The sequence below is a fragment of the Ylistrum balloti genome, unplaced genomic scaffold (assembly GCF_031769215.1).
Source record: "Ylistrum balloti isolate Yb309-2 unplaced genomic scaffold, AGI_CSIRO_Ybal_v1 Utg370128, whole genome shotgun sequence".
Taxonomy (NCBI): Eukaryota; Metazoa; Mollusca; class Bivalvia; order Pectinida; family Pectinidae; genus Ylistrum; species Ylistrum balloti.
The window spans coordinates 467269-485459 of NW_026782141.1; the positions used below are offsets into that span (position 1 = coordinate 467269).

General features: G+C 33.9%; 1 protein-coding gene across 1 annotated transcript; it reads right to left on the reverse strand.

The window, feature by feature from the left end:
- Window positions 1–949: 949 nt before the first annotated feature.
- On the reverse strand, window positions 950–17945 carry LOC132550563 (zinc metalloproteinase nas-14-like). The gene is made up of 15 exons (XM_060214651.1): window positions 17833–17945; window positions 14310–14412; window positions 11459–11567; window positions 10706–10788; window positions 10149–10269; window positions 9406–9475; window positions 8886–9089; window positions 8288–8423; window positions 7551–7673; window positions 7103–7237; window positions 6422–6571; window positions 5837–6142; window positions 5419–5544; window positions 4323–4442; window positions 950–3428 (listed from the first exon to the last, which is right to left on the reverse strand). Exons 1-15 carry the CDS (start codon window positions 17863–17865, stop codon window positions 3253–3255), a joined length of 1995 nt encoding a protein of 664 aa, XP_060070634.1. The 5' UTR covers window positions 17866–17945; the 3' UTR covers window positions 950–3252.
- Window positions 17946–18191: the final 246 nt, after the last annotated feature.

The following is an 18191-nucleotide window of genomic DNA, read 5'->3' on the forward strand; positions in this document are numbered from 1 at the left end:
CATGAATTGGTGAATTTTAAACTGGATGAAACATTTTTTTGTTGTCAGAAGGCAAAAGGTTCCCAGTACACAGTATGGGACAAAATTTCAGTATGAAAAATAAAAAATTGCAACTTTTCCTAAATTATGCAAAAGAGAGTGAAGGTTCCAGTGCACTGCATTTCTCCCTGTAGAAATCTATCTACCTATGAAGTTTGACACCTCTTATGGTTTAAGTGTAATGCTCCGTACAAAATTATGGCAGACAGACAAATGGACGGACGAATAAATGAATGCATAGACAGACAAACAACAACTTTATGCTCTCCCTTCAGGAAGCATAATCATCAGAGTAAATTATTTCATGGCTTCCTGGAAATCCTCTTTGATTTAAGTAAAATAAGGACCTTGAAGATGTCTGTCTCATGAACACTATTTATCTAGAATAATGTTGTGAGTATACAAGTACTGTAAAAGAATGTTGTTGAGTATCTGGTAATGTTGTGGAGGACCAGGTATTATGGAGTACTGGGTCTTGTTGTGGAGGACCAGGTATTATGGAGTACTGGGTCTTGTTGTGGAGGACCAGGTACTATTATGGAGTATGTTGTATTATTTTTGAGTACCGAATAATGTTGTGGAGGACCAGGTATTATGGAGTACTGGGTCTTGTTGTGGAGGACCAGGTACTATTGTGGAGTATGTTGTATTATTTTTGAGTACCGAATAATGTTGTGGAGGACCAGGTATTATGGAGTACTGGGTCTTGTTGTGAAGTACTGGGTATTGAATTACCAATACTAAAAGTAAAATGCAATTGTTGAGGTCACAATCACAGATATAACCTATGGTTATACTGTAAGTTTTATTGTTATATCTATTTACATGATAGAATCATATAAATCAGCTGTATGTATTTTAGTTGTACCACTGTCTGTGATATTAATAGAAATTACTGCAATCAGTTGATAATAAAATATTTCAAAAATGTTGTCTTGTACAAATATTTTATTGACAAAAATATACAAATATCCCTTAATTTTCATTACTGTAGGTTACTTACATTTCACTCACTTTCTTTTTCCTAAATTGACCTTTCTTTAGCTATTTTTGACAAAAAAGCTCAATATTTCACTTAACATGTACTGTACAGGTGTTTTATTACATGGAGCTAATATTTTGTGGCTGTCCCAGACTGGGCTATTCATTGATCAAATTTTTCTTAAGGCTGTAGATTAGTGTACATGTACACAGATACAACATTGTTTCTTTATGTTTTTCAATTGATATCAAATTATTACAGGGTATTTAATTCCATGTTTTATTATAAAATTAAATGACCCATGAATATAATCAACTATACAGTACCTTTGACAGATGAAACCTAAGTAATCTACTTTATAGTCATACGATGTGCATATTTATATCACCAAGGTAAAAAAAAATATACCACAAATGCTTAAATTCCAATGGAAATGATGAAAATATCATGTTTTCAAAGAAAACTAAATATATGTCTTGAGTATAAAACTTGACATGATATTTGCAGATCAGAATGATTATAGTGACGTTTTGTGAGATCAAATTTAATTTGATTAATATGTTGTGTCATTGGCTAAGGTAATCCACAGACCTTTACAACAGTGACGTAGGTCTGAGGATCATTTTATTAAAAATCTTGCTTAAATCAATTGTTTAGATAAAGTTATGAATTTTTTTTTAAAATTGTCTTCTGAATTAGATTTGAATTCATGATTTGTAAATTAATGCCATCTCTACAATTACAAAAATTACCAGAACATCAGTATTCCTTAATGACTAATGCTAATTGCACAGGGCATGTAACATTGTTTCTTGGAGATCATTATTACCTGTCCCTGTGTTAAAAGTGCAGTGTTCTGATTAAGTTATCACATTGAACTCCATTGTTTAGCATTCATTATCCCCATCATCATGTGATATGTTTAACACTGATATGATATGATTACTAATTGGGCGATATTATTTTTATTGCAGTCATATCTAATAGTGATGTAATAACATAAAGGTCATTCTAGTCTCCTAGAATTACCCTCCTTTCCCTTTTCTCTACCAGTAAGAGGATCTAGCAAAAAGCTGACGGGAGCCAATAATGCAAAATGCAGGAATTGAGCTGTCTTTAAAAGAGAAAGAGAGGGGATGAGAGATCTAGATTTACCGTTTTACAATTGCAATACTGATGAAAAAAACAAAATAAATAACACACTATAAACTAAATGAAAAATACAGAGATTCCTAACATTTTTATAATGGCTCTGAGGAAGGGAACGAGCAAAAATGCTATTGTAGAAAGATCACTCTGAAATCCTTTGTAGCTGAAGAGTAACATACATGATAAACACATAACATTTAAAAAACAAAACATTTTGTAGGTCACCGGTCTGATTTAAAACATTTATCTGGTGCCATGGATACAATGAGTATCAATCCAGAAGCTATATATATAGATGATGGACATATAATTACATGTATAGTCTTGATGTAAAACAACTTTTTACAATTTAAGAGAAACAGAATTATGATTTAAAAAAAAAATCAAAATTATGTTTAGTTAGACATAATGTGAGACACAATGATAATACAAAAATCACTGGCAAAATTAAATTACATTGAAAAGTTGTATGCATGTATATTTCAATTACATATGCTGCCAATGGCATGAATAAGTATGTATAGGGTAATTTGTACAACACAAACTTACCAGTTTTCAAGAGTAAGAAAACATACAAGCACTCAAGTGTGATATGACAAAAAATATGATTTTCTTGGCAACGCAATTGTGTTATTGAATACTAGTTCAACAACACAATTGTTTTACTGAATAAATCAACAATTTTTTAACCGACTTTATAAAACAGTATGCTTCAAATAATGCTTATAAAAACGGATTCTGTATACGTCAAATATAAATGTGTTCATTTAAGTATGTATTTTACATGGCCTGATTAAATAAACTGGACAAAATATCACAGTCAATCCTTCTTTGTGGCCATTGAAAAATAACTGATAAAATTATATAAACTGCACTGCACCTATCTATGCAATTGATATTTAATGAATTGTTATTCATGGCAAATGTTTCTTTATTTACAACTTTGATAGAAAAAAAGTATTTAAGAAAAATTGATAACAGATCTACAACAAAAATCTTATAAAAAAAGTACGAAACAAAAGAAAAAAAAGCATAAAAAACCAAACAAAAAATTAACCAAGGGTATCACAGATGCAGGTTATCTAATGGATGAGGAGAGCGCAGACTGTCACCAAGAGGAGGCTGGGGGTGGATTTCCATAAAGTAGCTCCTGATTCTGGAGGCATGACAGTGAAAGGATTTTCCTGGTTTAAAATTGAACCATTCTCATCGATGACGCCTTCAGCAATAGCTTGTCTTTTACCAAGTTGACGTAACGCTGGAAAGTCATAGAAATATATTAATAGTTAAAGATGGCATCTATCTCCTTTTATATACACATTTTATATAATCTTGAACTATGACTGAATTTCTACAAGATAATGTCCAATATGAAATGCAAAACTATCGAGGAATAATCAACTATAAATCTACCTGATGGTCCTACCTCGTTTCCTCTGTAAATCTACCTGATGGTCCTACCTCGTTTCCTCTGTAAATCTACCAGATGGTCCTACCTCGTTTCCTCTGCAAATCTACCTGATGGCCCTACCTCATTTCCTCTGCAAATCTACCTGATGGTCCTACCTCATTTCCTCTGTAAATCTACCTGATGGTCCTGCCTCATTTCCTCTATAAATCTGATGTCCCTGTCTCATTTTCACTATAAAATTATCTGATAACTCCGCCATATTTTTCACTGTAAACACATCTGATCACATCGTCAAATGACTACTGAAAAACTAATTAAGACATAGTGTCATTTCTAAATTAAAATTATGTAAAACACTCAGAAGGCATCGTTTAAATTGAAAAGCTAAAGACATATGTTTACCATTGTTTCAGAAAATCAGTTGGGTACCATAAGAATATTGCAAGTAATTAAACAAATTGCGGTTGCCCGAAAGCAGTTCAATACTTAAATAAAAACGCTGCCTCATTTCCACTGTAAAATATCTGACAACATCGTAGCAATTAAACCATAAAATTGTCTCATTGACACTATAAAATCAACTGAAGACACTATCTGTGTACACTACTATGTTTTAGTATCCTATGCCAATGGAGTAAACCCTTCTCAAAGCATTCAATGTAGATTAAAAATAAACTATGAACTTCATTCCATCGTCATCTTCCATGTGTTGATATGCGAATAGAAAAATAATTAACTTACCTGGGGAACATGAATTGCAAGCCTTCTTACAAAACGTTTTCATATAGCCTGGGTTTATCCTACAATGATCATGGGCTGCCCAATCATCACAATACTTATTTGTATTATTGCAATTTGGATCTGAAACATGATATCGTTATAGTGAGGGCTATATTTCAACATCAAAAGACGAAAATTATGGAAGTTATATTACTAAAGGCATGTTGCATTATCCATCCTATCTGTGACAGAATTTGGAGTAAATAGAAATAATAAAATTACCCCATCTTTAATGATACATATGTAGATTGCTGTTCTGACTTTTGGGATAAATTCTGATTTTTAACTTTCAACAATGTTACTTTTTTCTGTTTTCTCCAAAGTTCTTGACGCTAAGTTAGTATAATAATTCATCAACATTATTCAATAAGCTGGTTAAGCTTCGATATAGATGTAGAGGACGGGTATTTAAAGGAGAACGAAATGCAAACAGATGAATCTTTGGTGACAATTTAAGAATCAATATAATCATCAAAACCAGTTAAATACAATTGATGGCTACGAACATGTAACGACACGGGATTCCTTGATGAAGCACATAGCAAGCATGGTCATATAGAGTTGAGTATATTTAAAATACTGTATATGAAAAATTGTTGTTTTCATTTATTAATTTATTGATTGACATGTCCTAGTTATCCTGAAATCTTTCACTTTATTGCGAAACGGGCAAAATCTTGCCAGTATACAATGGTGACTTGTTAAAATTGAACAAGTCCAAAAATGTGATGTATTCAACACCCCTGTCGATATCATACGTGTTTTCACAGCTACATCTGAATCGTTGGAATGTAACATCTGAAGTTGTTGAAGCAGGTGTGAACATGTGCTTCACTAGATGTCTTAATATCTGGCGGGATTATTTCGTTTTCATGAGAAATGACCTTTTTCAGTATATTATGGAGCTATAAACCACGTGTTACATGTATAACAATATATTTGGCAACATCTTATATCTTAACCTCCACAACCAGCTGCACTGGTATTCTAACAGATACACAGCTCAAAGGAATGTATAACTGCAATCAAGCAACACCAATTTACACATTGAACTTACAGTTGCTGGTACATTGTTTACAAGAGCGCATGCAATTGACTTCCATGAACGACGGATTGTAATCACAATGTCCGTGCTGTGCCCATGGTTCGCACTGGTTATCCGGAAAACGGTTCACACACCTCCCTGTTCAAAGATAAAATTGAAGTGGTGTCATTGACAAAATGGCTTCATTATATTATTTTGATCATGCAACGATACCATCTCAATAATTTGTGAAGAACCTAAACTTCGATTATTGAATAGTAATTATGATCAAAATGGGGAAAAAATGCAAATTCAAACTTGTCAGTTAAAACAGAGACTAATGAAATAAAGGATAGTGATCAAATGAGAACAAATCGTAAGTAAAGGAAATGCTTAATATATTCTTTAATGTGTACGCTTAGAATTAAACTAGAACGACCGAATATGCTACCTCTTGGGAGAGCCGTCGTCGTAGGAGTCGTGAAAGGTGTAGTTGTTATGAAAGGGCGTCGAGTGGTGTCTCCTGGTCTTGGAGTGGTGACTCGTGGTCGTTGAGTGGTGACTCGTGGTCGTTGAGTGGTGACTCGTGGTCGTCGAGTGGTGACTCGTGGTCGAGAGGTTGTCCGATCTGTGATAGGACATGTGCGACAAGCTTTCTGACAGTTGTCAGGCATCCAAGCCGGGTTAATCTGACACTCTCCTTTACGAGCCCATTCCTCACACTGGCTATCGCTGCTGAAACTATTTTCACAGTCCGCTAAAAAAGAGTGTGTACCCTATTAATCCCATATTTTTTGTTTGTTAGTGTTTGTTTTGGTTTTTGTTTCAACTTCGATTCGGTACAGAACCTCCTCTTAAATATTATTGTTTATGACTTGTTGAAGACTTGCAGCATGTAATGTGGATTAGGATCACATTAATGATTTTTTGCTTTTGTTTTGTTATAGTAGTAGGATGAGTAGATGTGCATAAACATGTTTTACACAGTATATATATACACGACAACAGTTAGCTTTATTCTCTTTGAAGTACGTACTTCCTGGTGGACTTGCATTGCGATCACACAGCCCACAAGTTGAGTTGCAGTATTGTCTCATCCACTCCTCGTTAACGATACAGTCACCATTGGCCTTCCACTTTGTGCAAGCGCCAATGTCAAATAAGTCGATGCACTCAGCCCCATCACCTTGAAAAAACAAAGAAAACTCATTGTATGAAAACAGAACACATGCTAAAAAACCAAATTCATGTCGCAAATTCACGATAGATATGCAATATTCAAATACGAATCATATTTGCCAACATAATCCACGCTTCAAAATGATCCCCACGATTACATTGAACATCTCATACATATGCATATCTTAAGGAATGATTCTGATATTGCGATATGGTGCGCGGTTGTCTGATCATGGGTACAACATCGCCTCTAAGAATTGCCAACTTTGTATCCACTTCTATAGACCTCCAGCTGTCCTATGCTCGAAATCATTGTGATTTCGTTGATTCTTGCGAAACATTTTATAAATCCCTCGACACATTTTCAGTCTTGGCCTAGAAGTTACTCGTGTATAGAAGGGTGAAGTTTTTGTCCCCATAACGATAACATTTTACAAAGTTTGTGGAAAATACATATTTTTGTTTCATTCTTTTGATATAATAGTGAAAAGTTGGCAAAATCGCAATAGCTTATTGTAAAACGTGCTACCTTACTTACCACCAATTGGAGCCGTCGGTCCACAAACGCGGCAAGCCTTACGGCATCTACTATTCATGAAGTCAGCATTGTTTTGACATTCTCCTTGTGTTGCCCACACGTTACATATCCAGTCTCCTTCAGTGTTGACGCAAGCTACAACATAATGAATATCGTCATAGAAAGCGATCAATATCACGCGATAAAATATAATCAAGAATTAACCCTAATTGGATCACGTGATATCAAGCAATTTCTAAAGCCATCATCGTGTTAATTATCCGCTGTGGCCCATAGAACAATATAAAACATGCCTTAATGGTAAATGATGCAGTCAGTATTTTGCTAGAATAATTATGATACTACCTGTGATGAGAACATTGAACTCCAAGCTGTCAGCCGTAGATAGCTCTATCTTTAAATACTTCAAATTTTAATCAAATGTAAAGCGATTAATTTTTTCACTTACATCGGTCCCCAGGCTGTGTGTTACCCTGCTGACAATTATAGGTGCCATCTGGACATAGACATTCACAATTCTGGTCCAGAAAACCTCCATTAATACAAATTGTACTTTTCTTATCACAGTGATCTGAAATTAAAGATTGAAGTTGGAAAGCATATAATTGACAATGGGATTTTAAGGCGATGCAATATTGATTGTATTTTTATAGGAAGCAACTTACAATTTTGACATCTCTAAGTTCACAAACATGTTTGCTTACACGACGACTCACCATTTTAGTTATAAATATTGCTGACGTCACAACTCACCCTTACATTTAAACATGTTGCTGACGTCACAACTCAATTTTACAGTTGTAAATGATGCTGACGTCAAAACTCACCATCATCGTCATACATGATACTGACATCACCAGTCGCTTTTACATTTTGAGATATTGCTGACGTCACAACACACCATCATCGTCATACATGATACTGGCATCACCAGTCACTATTACAATTTGAGATATTGCTGACGTCACAACTCACCATCATCGTCATACATGATACTGACATCACCAGTCACTATTACAGTTTGAGATATTGCTGACGTCACAACTCACCATCATCGTCATACAAGATGCTGACATCACCAGTCACTATTACAGTTTGAGATATTGCTGACCTCACAACTCACCATCATCGTCATACATGATGCTGACATCACCAGGTTGAGATATTGCTGACGTCATAACTCACCATTGCATCCATACATGTTGTTGACGACCTCAACATCAGTAAATGACAGCTCTTTTAGGTACACTCGCCCAATTTCACTTTCTCTATTGGACTGCGTTGCTTGGATGGTTTGAGATTTTCCATCTCTAGAGAAAGCCTGCAATAATCATAAAATACAAGTCAGAATCTAAGACATCAAAATATCTGCAAAAATTCACACAAGTCATAAATCTAAAGTGAAAAACAACCGTTAAAGTATAAGACATAATATTCTGTGCTTTATTTAGAATATGTAGCAAGTAATGTTTTGTTCTGTTAATATATGTATTTTTTATACAAGTATTTTCAATTTCAAGTTCATTTAAAAAAAATAATCTTCTTGTTCATTTCAAATATTTCAAATACTCTCACGTTCCTTTAGATTGCACTGGTATGGCTTTCATGAAATTGTTATAGCGATGTGTCGACAAACTTACTCAAAAAATCTTTGTGAAAAGAATGGTATACAACTGAAAAATATGAAAATGGAAACTGTCTAAAACAAGGTTTATAGCGAGCGCTCCCTTTAAGTCATAAACCTCCCTTAATAATGTCTTGTTTAAAAGACAGTATCACTCACCGTAATACCGTAGTGCATGACGGAGGAATATTCGTATGACACATTGTACGGATTAACTTGTCCATTTGGATACTTATTAAACCACCGTAGCATTGACGGTTCCACGTTCTGGGACAGGATCCTAATAAAACCATCTCTAATCGGTCGCTGATGCTCGTGGATCAGACCGAGGGCATGGCCTATTTCGTGTAAGTACAGACCTTTCTGTAACGATATATGGTTAACATAATTACGCCTAAAATATATCATATGTTCATGGATTTTTATTACATTCCTCAATTTATTATTCTACAATGTAAAACAGAGCTAAAATGAAATGGATCTTATAAAAAAAATCTTTTAAAAAGAAAATGGCGTGATAAAAGGGTGTGATGTGATCTTTAATGCTACAATTTTAATATTTGCTGATAATCGTAATTATGGCCAAGATCGATAAATATCTTTAAAATCATGATAGTTGGTATTGATTTACAAATATTTTCAACCAATAATCGATCTAAATCGATAACAATTAACTGACCCATCTGCATCCGTTGGCATCAAGATTCAGCAGTTGTTCGCCTCTGACCATCCCCAATTGTGAATTACACCTGAAATAAGAAAATATGTCGTGTTGAGCAAATTGAAAGGTAGGGTTTAAGTTTCAGATTAATCAAATCTATCGTTAAAGGTGTCCCTGAACCGAACGAATGACAATGACGTAGGCTATTAAAATCTCCGTGCATTATTAGCGAGAAAAGAATAGTACAATCATGACACCAATTTGTCAAGCCGCAGATCTCACTACATTCTTCAATTTATTATTGTACAATATGAAACAGCTAAAAGGGCATGGATCCCATAGACGATAATTTTAAAAGAAAATGACGTCTATAAAAGAGTTTGGTGTTTTCTTTATTGCCTATTGTTATAATTAACATTATTATGTTATCTTTAATAACAACAACAAAATGATGAACGTCAGACGCTAAAAATACTATTCATTTGTATAGGATGTTTATCATATGAAACATATTTTGTCTTCGTTGTGCTCAATATACAGGTCCAGATAATCTCAGCATTGTTCCATATGTAGGTCATAGAAAGGCCCGACAAATTGGATTTTTTCCAGTCGTAGTTAAACTATCAGTAAATTAAAATAAAAAAATATCCGATACCATATGTACAAATTCAGCATGATTTTAATAATTTATCAACAATAATAGACAAACCGTATTTTGCCGAGATGAAGAAGACCATCTCTGATATCACAGAGGAGCTTACCCAAATCCGTCGTTAAACAACACGTAGTTGACATCACTACGTTCCTTTTCCCTGAATCGCACACACGTATATTTTTCCCATTCACGCATAGCCACTTTGATCATGTATTTGTCTTCATTACCTACAAGGTATTATGATCAGAAAAAAATGACTTCTTTTGAAATACTTATTCTGTGGTGGAATAAATCGGTTAAATGTTAGATTCAACTGGTTTCAATTATTAGCTGGGGCCAACGATTCAGCGTCAATTTTGTAAACATTCAATAACCCGTTTTAAAATAGTTCACCAGTCCCATGATAACCTATTGGTTTTACAATTAAACAACTACATACTCAATGCTGCGGTTCAAATTTGAGTCTATTTGAAAATTTTAAAACCTGTATCAATTTTGATGTTACCTATGATTTATTCGTTATCCGCTGAAACACTACTGATACCAAAAGCAAAAATTTATGTCGATCGCATGTATATTAATATACAGAAATCACAAACAAACAGACATAACAAACAAGACTATCGAACTCAATGTTAGATATAAAATAAAAAATGATCTTACTGAATGCCCCCTCTCTGAATGCATATGGCATGACACCCTCAGGCCACCGGTAAATAGTGTTTCTGACAGCTTTCCTCTTCTTCCTATAACAACGTAAATTATTTAATAACATGTATTTGCATTACAATACGGTATAAAATAATGTTTTGAACACTCACTTCGTCAGGTGCTTATTTACAAAGATAAAACAGATATTTTATACCCACCTTATCTCTGCCCAATGCCATCAAGAACGGTGTTGCATGGTGGTAATATATATTATAAACGATAATGCAGTCTGTTGCGCCGTAATATATATATATATATATTTTTTGAGACATTATCGAATACGTCTGATATCATATAAGAAAGAGAGGCCATATTGAGACAGCAGCTTTATTGATTATCCGTCATGGTAATGATTAAGAGTATCATGTCACATTTTCATATTAAGGAAGTATAAAATAATTTCTTCATCTAAGACATCCTAATGTTCGTCTACACTTTAGAATATGAATAACTGTTTCCTATTCTATCACAATGTCAGACTATATTGAGCTTCCAAACTTCCGAAACATTGATGTACGTACGTCCTTTCGGTTTTCAATAGAATTACGAATTATTAAACAAATGTTCATGCGAATTCCGAGATAGACAACTTAAAGAAAAAACTATCCTTGTCAAGTAAAACAAGCTTAAAATACTGACTCAAATTTAGAAAGATTTATGAGAAATTATTTAACAAACCACATAGTACACAACATGATTATGTACCTTTTCGCTGATTGATCTGGATAAAAGGCTTCAAACTGCTCTGGAGTTAACATCATGTCCAATTCTGCGAGTCGTTTACCGTCTGGGACCTGTACTAGACTGGCTATCACTGGAGAAAGCAAAGGTAAATATAAGGCATAACGAAAGTAAGATTAAACTGCCACCTGATGGATGCGTAATTAAGTGGAAACGACTTCTGTTGAGTACCATCTCTATCTTTGTAATACATACACAGATTTTTTTTTACAATTTGATAGGGGATTAAAAAAAGTCTGATCAGGTCTGAAGTTGGTTCCGTCAGTTCCTGGTTCCATTTGAGAACAATGTATATCTAGGCAAAAAGAAAAGTCCAATGCGCATGACCTTATCTTAATTTAGTACAGGAATCGAACACACAATCATTTAGACAAAATATAAGATTATCGTAGCTTTTATAAATGTATTGGTCTTATACGGAATTTACATTCATAACATCAGTTACGTTTAAGTGTGAAATAAAACAAATAACATTCAAAATTATTATAGATGTTATTTTTTCTAACTTTTGGGTTAAATCTCCAAAATCATAGAATTTAGAATTTTAGGAAATTTCAAAAATTCATATATTCTTTTTTACCCCAGAACTTTTATCAATGATCTCTAATTTGATTAATAGGACCATGTGTACGGTACCTAGGTAAGTACAAAAAGGTGCAAGGAAAATCAGAGGGGGCATTGAATCAAATGCGAGACTAATTCTCTCCAAACCATACTGCGGCTAACACATTGGAAATTACATGACAAAGAGATATTCCACATGCATGTGTAGTGCATTGCTCAGTAGGAACTCTTTCAACGCCCTACATTGTTTCATCCGAAGAAATTGATAATTTGATACTTATGGGTTGATTTTAGTTCAAAAGAAACCTACGATATTCATTTCAAGATGTGGATTTTATTTCAGAATATACGTGTCAGCAAAAACATCTGGTCCCCCTCGTTTAGAACCCCGTCACCTTACTGAACTATTTATTTCTTTATTTCAAATCTTAAGTCTACCAAAGAAGTAAAATATGTTTTCTAAGTATTTACAAAAATTATGTTTTCTCAAACAAAGAACATTTTTTTCGTGGCTATTATTTGAACATTGTATGTTTGTATGTTTAGCTTCTAAAACTTAAAGCTGACTGTGCTTACACACTTAAACATTGATTCTAATAGTTAGCATGCACACCTCTTTCGGCACTCCGAAAACTCTACATATTTCCGTTATGATTAATGTGATATCAGGTTCCCAATTTCTCAGTGTTAAAGTTTCACAATAGACGTAAGATGTAAACAAACATTGCACATGACTAATATGATCGGCGATACCTCGGCGCGGGTTTACTCAATAACCTACTTCCACAGTACATTGCCTGAACGTACACACCAAATCCCTTTGTACAAGGATACATCAATATTATATGATATATATGTATATCACTGTACAGCGGATATTGGAATGTGTACGTGCATTCAATAAATAAATATTTAATTATTCATGGCAATGAAATCTCAAATTTTTCTTTTTTTTTTATTTGTTCTTTTAAATGTTATTTCGTGTCATATGACTGTGATTTTTGAGTGTTAAAAAAAACACAAGTTGACAGCACATTTCAACACTGTCTGAGAAAAATCAAAAGTGTTAACAGAAATGTCGAAATCTATACAGGGAGAAGCACTAGCCCCGTAATACTATAATATTCTTAATTGTATGTACCTAATGAGATATTACGTACGACACCCACTATCACCAATCATCCATGTCAATTTTGAACTCTCGTGAATTAAAAGTGTGCGCGAAATGAACGTGAATAAAAATCTGCATGAATTTACATAATCTGAAACGCATCCAGCGATTTAATAAGGTTAATTATTTTTTAATCGATTTTTTTCACTTTTACATCAATATATATAATGAAACAGGCAGTTTCAATTTATTCTTTCAGGAAAACCTATATTTTAATGTTGTGTAATCTTACGTTATTTCGTTGGTATATCTTTTTACATATTTGATAATGATCCGATCTAGCATATTAAATTGATAACCAAAAATTATCTTACGGAAACGAAATTTAAGCGTTTTCATTCTGTATACTGTATGAAAGTTTTTGTTCAGGTGTTGTTTCAGTATCTATGCTATCACTAACCACATATATAGGTTAATTACCACACCTCCACGCTATCCAGACGGATCACATGGCCCCTCTGCCTGTAGCAGATCTTGGCGGCATTCATGTAAGTGGTATAGTTGTAATGTACCTTACTGAACTAAAGAACTTTAAAGAAAAACAGGTGCCAAGAAATATAAGATACAGATATAAAGGATATGGATGGGTTTAACCTAACAGGTGTCATCTTTATTATAACCTACCTCTGATTTATTGCTTAATGTGCAAAATCTCATGAGATGGTTATTAAAATAATAACCATAATTTTCACCACTTTATCATTATTTTTCTTATTTTATAATTAAGTTGAGAAAAATATCTCGTTTGAATTGAACCTTCAGGCAGATACTTTATTGCTAGAAAATAGTATTTAAGTTTGGATTATGATTATATTGATATCATAATTTTGTTTATTTTACATTACAACCACAGGGTAGAACCAAAAATAACCAACATAACCCCACAGAAGCGGAATTGATTCAGATTTGAAATTCCTTCCAATCTTCTAATTGGACTCCAGTTTATGCCAACGTTCCGCTGGTTTTATTTTCTATATATGACTTATCACATGAGGACATTGCCATCCTCGAGAAGAAATGTTATTTCATTAATAGTTTCGCTGGCAAAAGTTCGTGTCGTTATTGGGAGACTATACGTACTTTCATTATCGCCCATAGTCTTTGATATAATCTGGTCAAGGGTCAAATCTGTGAATGGTTTTCTGTCCCGCTGACCATAAACACAGACTATGGCACACCATACCTGAAAAGAGAGAGAAAGAACAATATATATATAGCATACATACTTTCTTTTATATATAGACATATTAAGTTTATTTTTTATGTATAAAGACATATATGTTTCTAATCTATGTTAGATTAGACTACATGACCCTTATATTCTAACAGGAACATACTGTTTAACATCTAATCACATTTTAACGAAGTTTAAATTGGAACTGAGTCATACGATAAGAAGTGAATAAAAAGACACGCCAAGTGCGTCGCTGCGACCGAGCCTTTCTAGATCAAAGATAATTAACCTGGAGATGTTCAATGCTACCTTACACCGTCATATGCTTGATAAAACGTGCTAAATCAGCCTTTTTGTCTTGTTTATACAAAAAAACTGCAGAAACAGTAAAAAAAAAAAAAAAAACCCGCACACACACAAGCTGTTGTATTGTTGGAACGCACTTTTAGCAGATAATATTGGCACATCTGTAACTTGGTAGTATACAGGAGATTTGGCAATACGTAATATTCCTTAATTCGGTTACGGTAATTAACTTCTTTAATTCTCAATTGTTTTATCTATATGCCAGGGCGAGGATGTGTGGGTACACATGCGTTTAAAGACTGATCTACTAATATAGTGATCATTGCACTGACACTATTTGACTAGAAGTTTCGGAAATAATAAACAGGGATTTTAGTGAATTGTACAAAAATGTACATATTCAAATTAAAATTAGACCTAACGTTTCCATTGACACTGAACAAAACAATATAATGACTTGTGAAAGTCCCTTCCTACCACACCCTGTATCGTGGACTGACTTTGACTACACCAATCTCCTGTGATAACAGACGTTCACTTATTAAACATCAAGTACCGACCAAGGTGTTATACCAGCCAAACAACTATCAATATCGAATCAAATCGTTACTACCCTATTCGTCAAACAAGCCAACCAACTATAGAAATCTAATCAAATCGTTACCAACCAATTCGTCACACCAGACAACTTACAACAAAGATCCAGTCAAATCGTTACCAACCAATTCGTCACACTAGACAACTTATTACAAAGATCCAGTCAAATCGTTACCAACCAATTCGTCACACTAGACAACTTATTACAAAGATCCAATCAAATCGTTACCAACCAATTCGTCACATCAGACAACGAACTACAAAGATCCAATCAAATCGTTACCAATTCGTCACACTAGACAACTTATTATAAAGATCCAATCAAATCGTTACCAATTCGTCACATCAGACAACGAACTACAAAGATCCAATCAAATCGTTACCAATTCGTCACACTAGACAACTTATTATAAAGATCCAATCAAATCGTTACCAATTCGTCACACCAGACAACGAACTACAAAGATCCAATCGAATCGCTACCAACCAATTCGTCACACTAGACAACTTACTACAAAGATCCAATCAAATCGTTACCAACCAATTCGTCACACCAGACAACGAACTACAAAGATCCAATCAAATCGTTACCAACCAATTCGTCACATCAGACAACGGACTACAAAGATCCAATCAAATCGTTACCAACCAATTCGTCACACCAGACAACGGACTACAAAGATCCAATCAAATCGTTACCAACCAATTCGTCACACCAGACAACGGACTACAAAGATCCAATCAAATCGTTACCAACCAATTCGTCACACTAGACAACTTACTACAAAGATCCAATCAAATCGTTACCAACCAATTCGTCACATCAGACAACGAACTACAAAGATCCAATCAAATCGTTACCAATTCGTCACACTAGACAACTTACTACAAAGATCCAATCAAATCGTTACCAATTCGTCACACCAGACAACGGACTACAAAGATCCAATCAAATCGCTACCAACCAATTCGTCACACTAGACAACTTACTACAAAGATCCAATCAAATCGTTACCAACCAATTCGTCACAATTGACAACGAACTACAAAGATCCAATCAAATCGTTACCAACCAATTCGTCACAAATGACACCAATTATGCAAATCCTAAGTACAAACAAATAAATAAATTAGTGTATAAAGCGGTAAACATTTATGACTTTTCCGGAAGAACAATACTTTATATAACTGATTTATTAACGATATAAGTATACGACACTTTAGAGTACGTAAATCGTGGTTTTCACCCTAATACGCTGAGAGGCAATACTGAGCAAGTTTCCGCCTACACAGCTAACTGCTTGCTATGTGCAATTGCAACATGGTTTCAAAATTTTAATTTAAATCCCCTGACGAGTCTTTAAAAGACGAAATCACTGCATTTGTACAAAGCTAAAAATTAAACATAATAGGTATTCATGATATGTATTTTAGTTACATTAATTGGGGATTGATAGATATTAATATATATATATACAATATGTATTTCTTCATAAGATGGTAGTTACATATAGACAATAATGTGATGCTACATTATGTATATACATATAGAAGCTAATGATGCGTGCCATTATCAGGCATTCCAAAGACCCAATAATAGTCTGCTTGATATGGTTTCTGGATCTAAAATCGTGGTAATAAACAACAAACATCAAAATTCTGACACAACTTCAAAGTAAAATTTCAAACAGACATTTCAAGCAGATGGAACAAATATCAAATGAACGAATTTTATGAACTTGTTATTGGTATTGACTATTGTTTTGTTTAGAAATTATTTTAAACTTTTTAAAACAATGACACCCCATACCAACATGTTTCATATTTGTCATCAACTGCCACGTGCTGTTTGACATTTTGACACAAACTCTAATTTAATTAGTAAACTTTTCATTAGTTAGATAAACAATCACTGAAGGGCGGTAGAGTATACAGGTCTTACTTTGTAGTGATGCAGCACAGATGCAGCGAGACGCACTTCTATCTCTATAGCAGTGCTATTGGAACCACAATCTTTCCTTAATAATGTATATTATTTAGTTAGCTAGTATTACCCCTATCGCAATCAGTATTAATTCCGATAAGATCGACAGGAAGTGTGTGTGTTTAGTGACATAATATGAATATCATATACGTTAACTACTTTGAAACAACAATAACAGATGGCAACATATTGTTGTCGACTACTTTCTGGTCTTGGTAAACTGGACCCCAGAAGCAGAAAATATGTCAGCTATATGTCTGATCAGGACAATTGTCGTAATAAATGGTTGGTAAAGAGCACAGAAACGTTGTGATCAAATTAAATTCACACTGAATATTTTAAAGTTTAGCGTCATTAGTTAAAATCAATTTCACTTTTATAGGATAAAATTATGTTATTAAAATGATATTATCAAAATTCTATACTATTTACATCACTTTTCTATACAGCAATATCACACCATTATATACAAAAACATTTAATCAAGAGATGTATTTAGATTATTTACACGACAATAATATTTTTCACAAACTATATATTACCGTGAAAAGTATTGTCCGGAAGCAAACTGTCATGGTGACCAGTTCGTGTAAGTCCACTTAATGATGATATTCTTCTCTCTTGCTACTAATATACAAAGTACTCTGTACCTTGTGTTTCTTTTATGTAAGGTATAATTTTACAGTGAACTTTTTCTTTCGTTTATATAGACATCCAGTCGGTGACTGAGCAGCATCATCATCTGGCAGGAAGAGGCACTTTAGGGGAATCTAGTGGTCAAACACTCCTAATATCCTTATATATACACTGTTAATTCGTTCGTGTACTGAGAACTGTTCACCAGCAGTGTCGGTTTAAACATAAGCACGATTGTTTTTGTATGAAATAGAAAGGGAGTGAT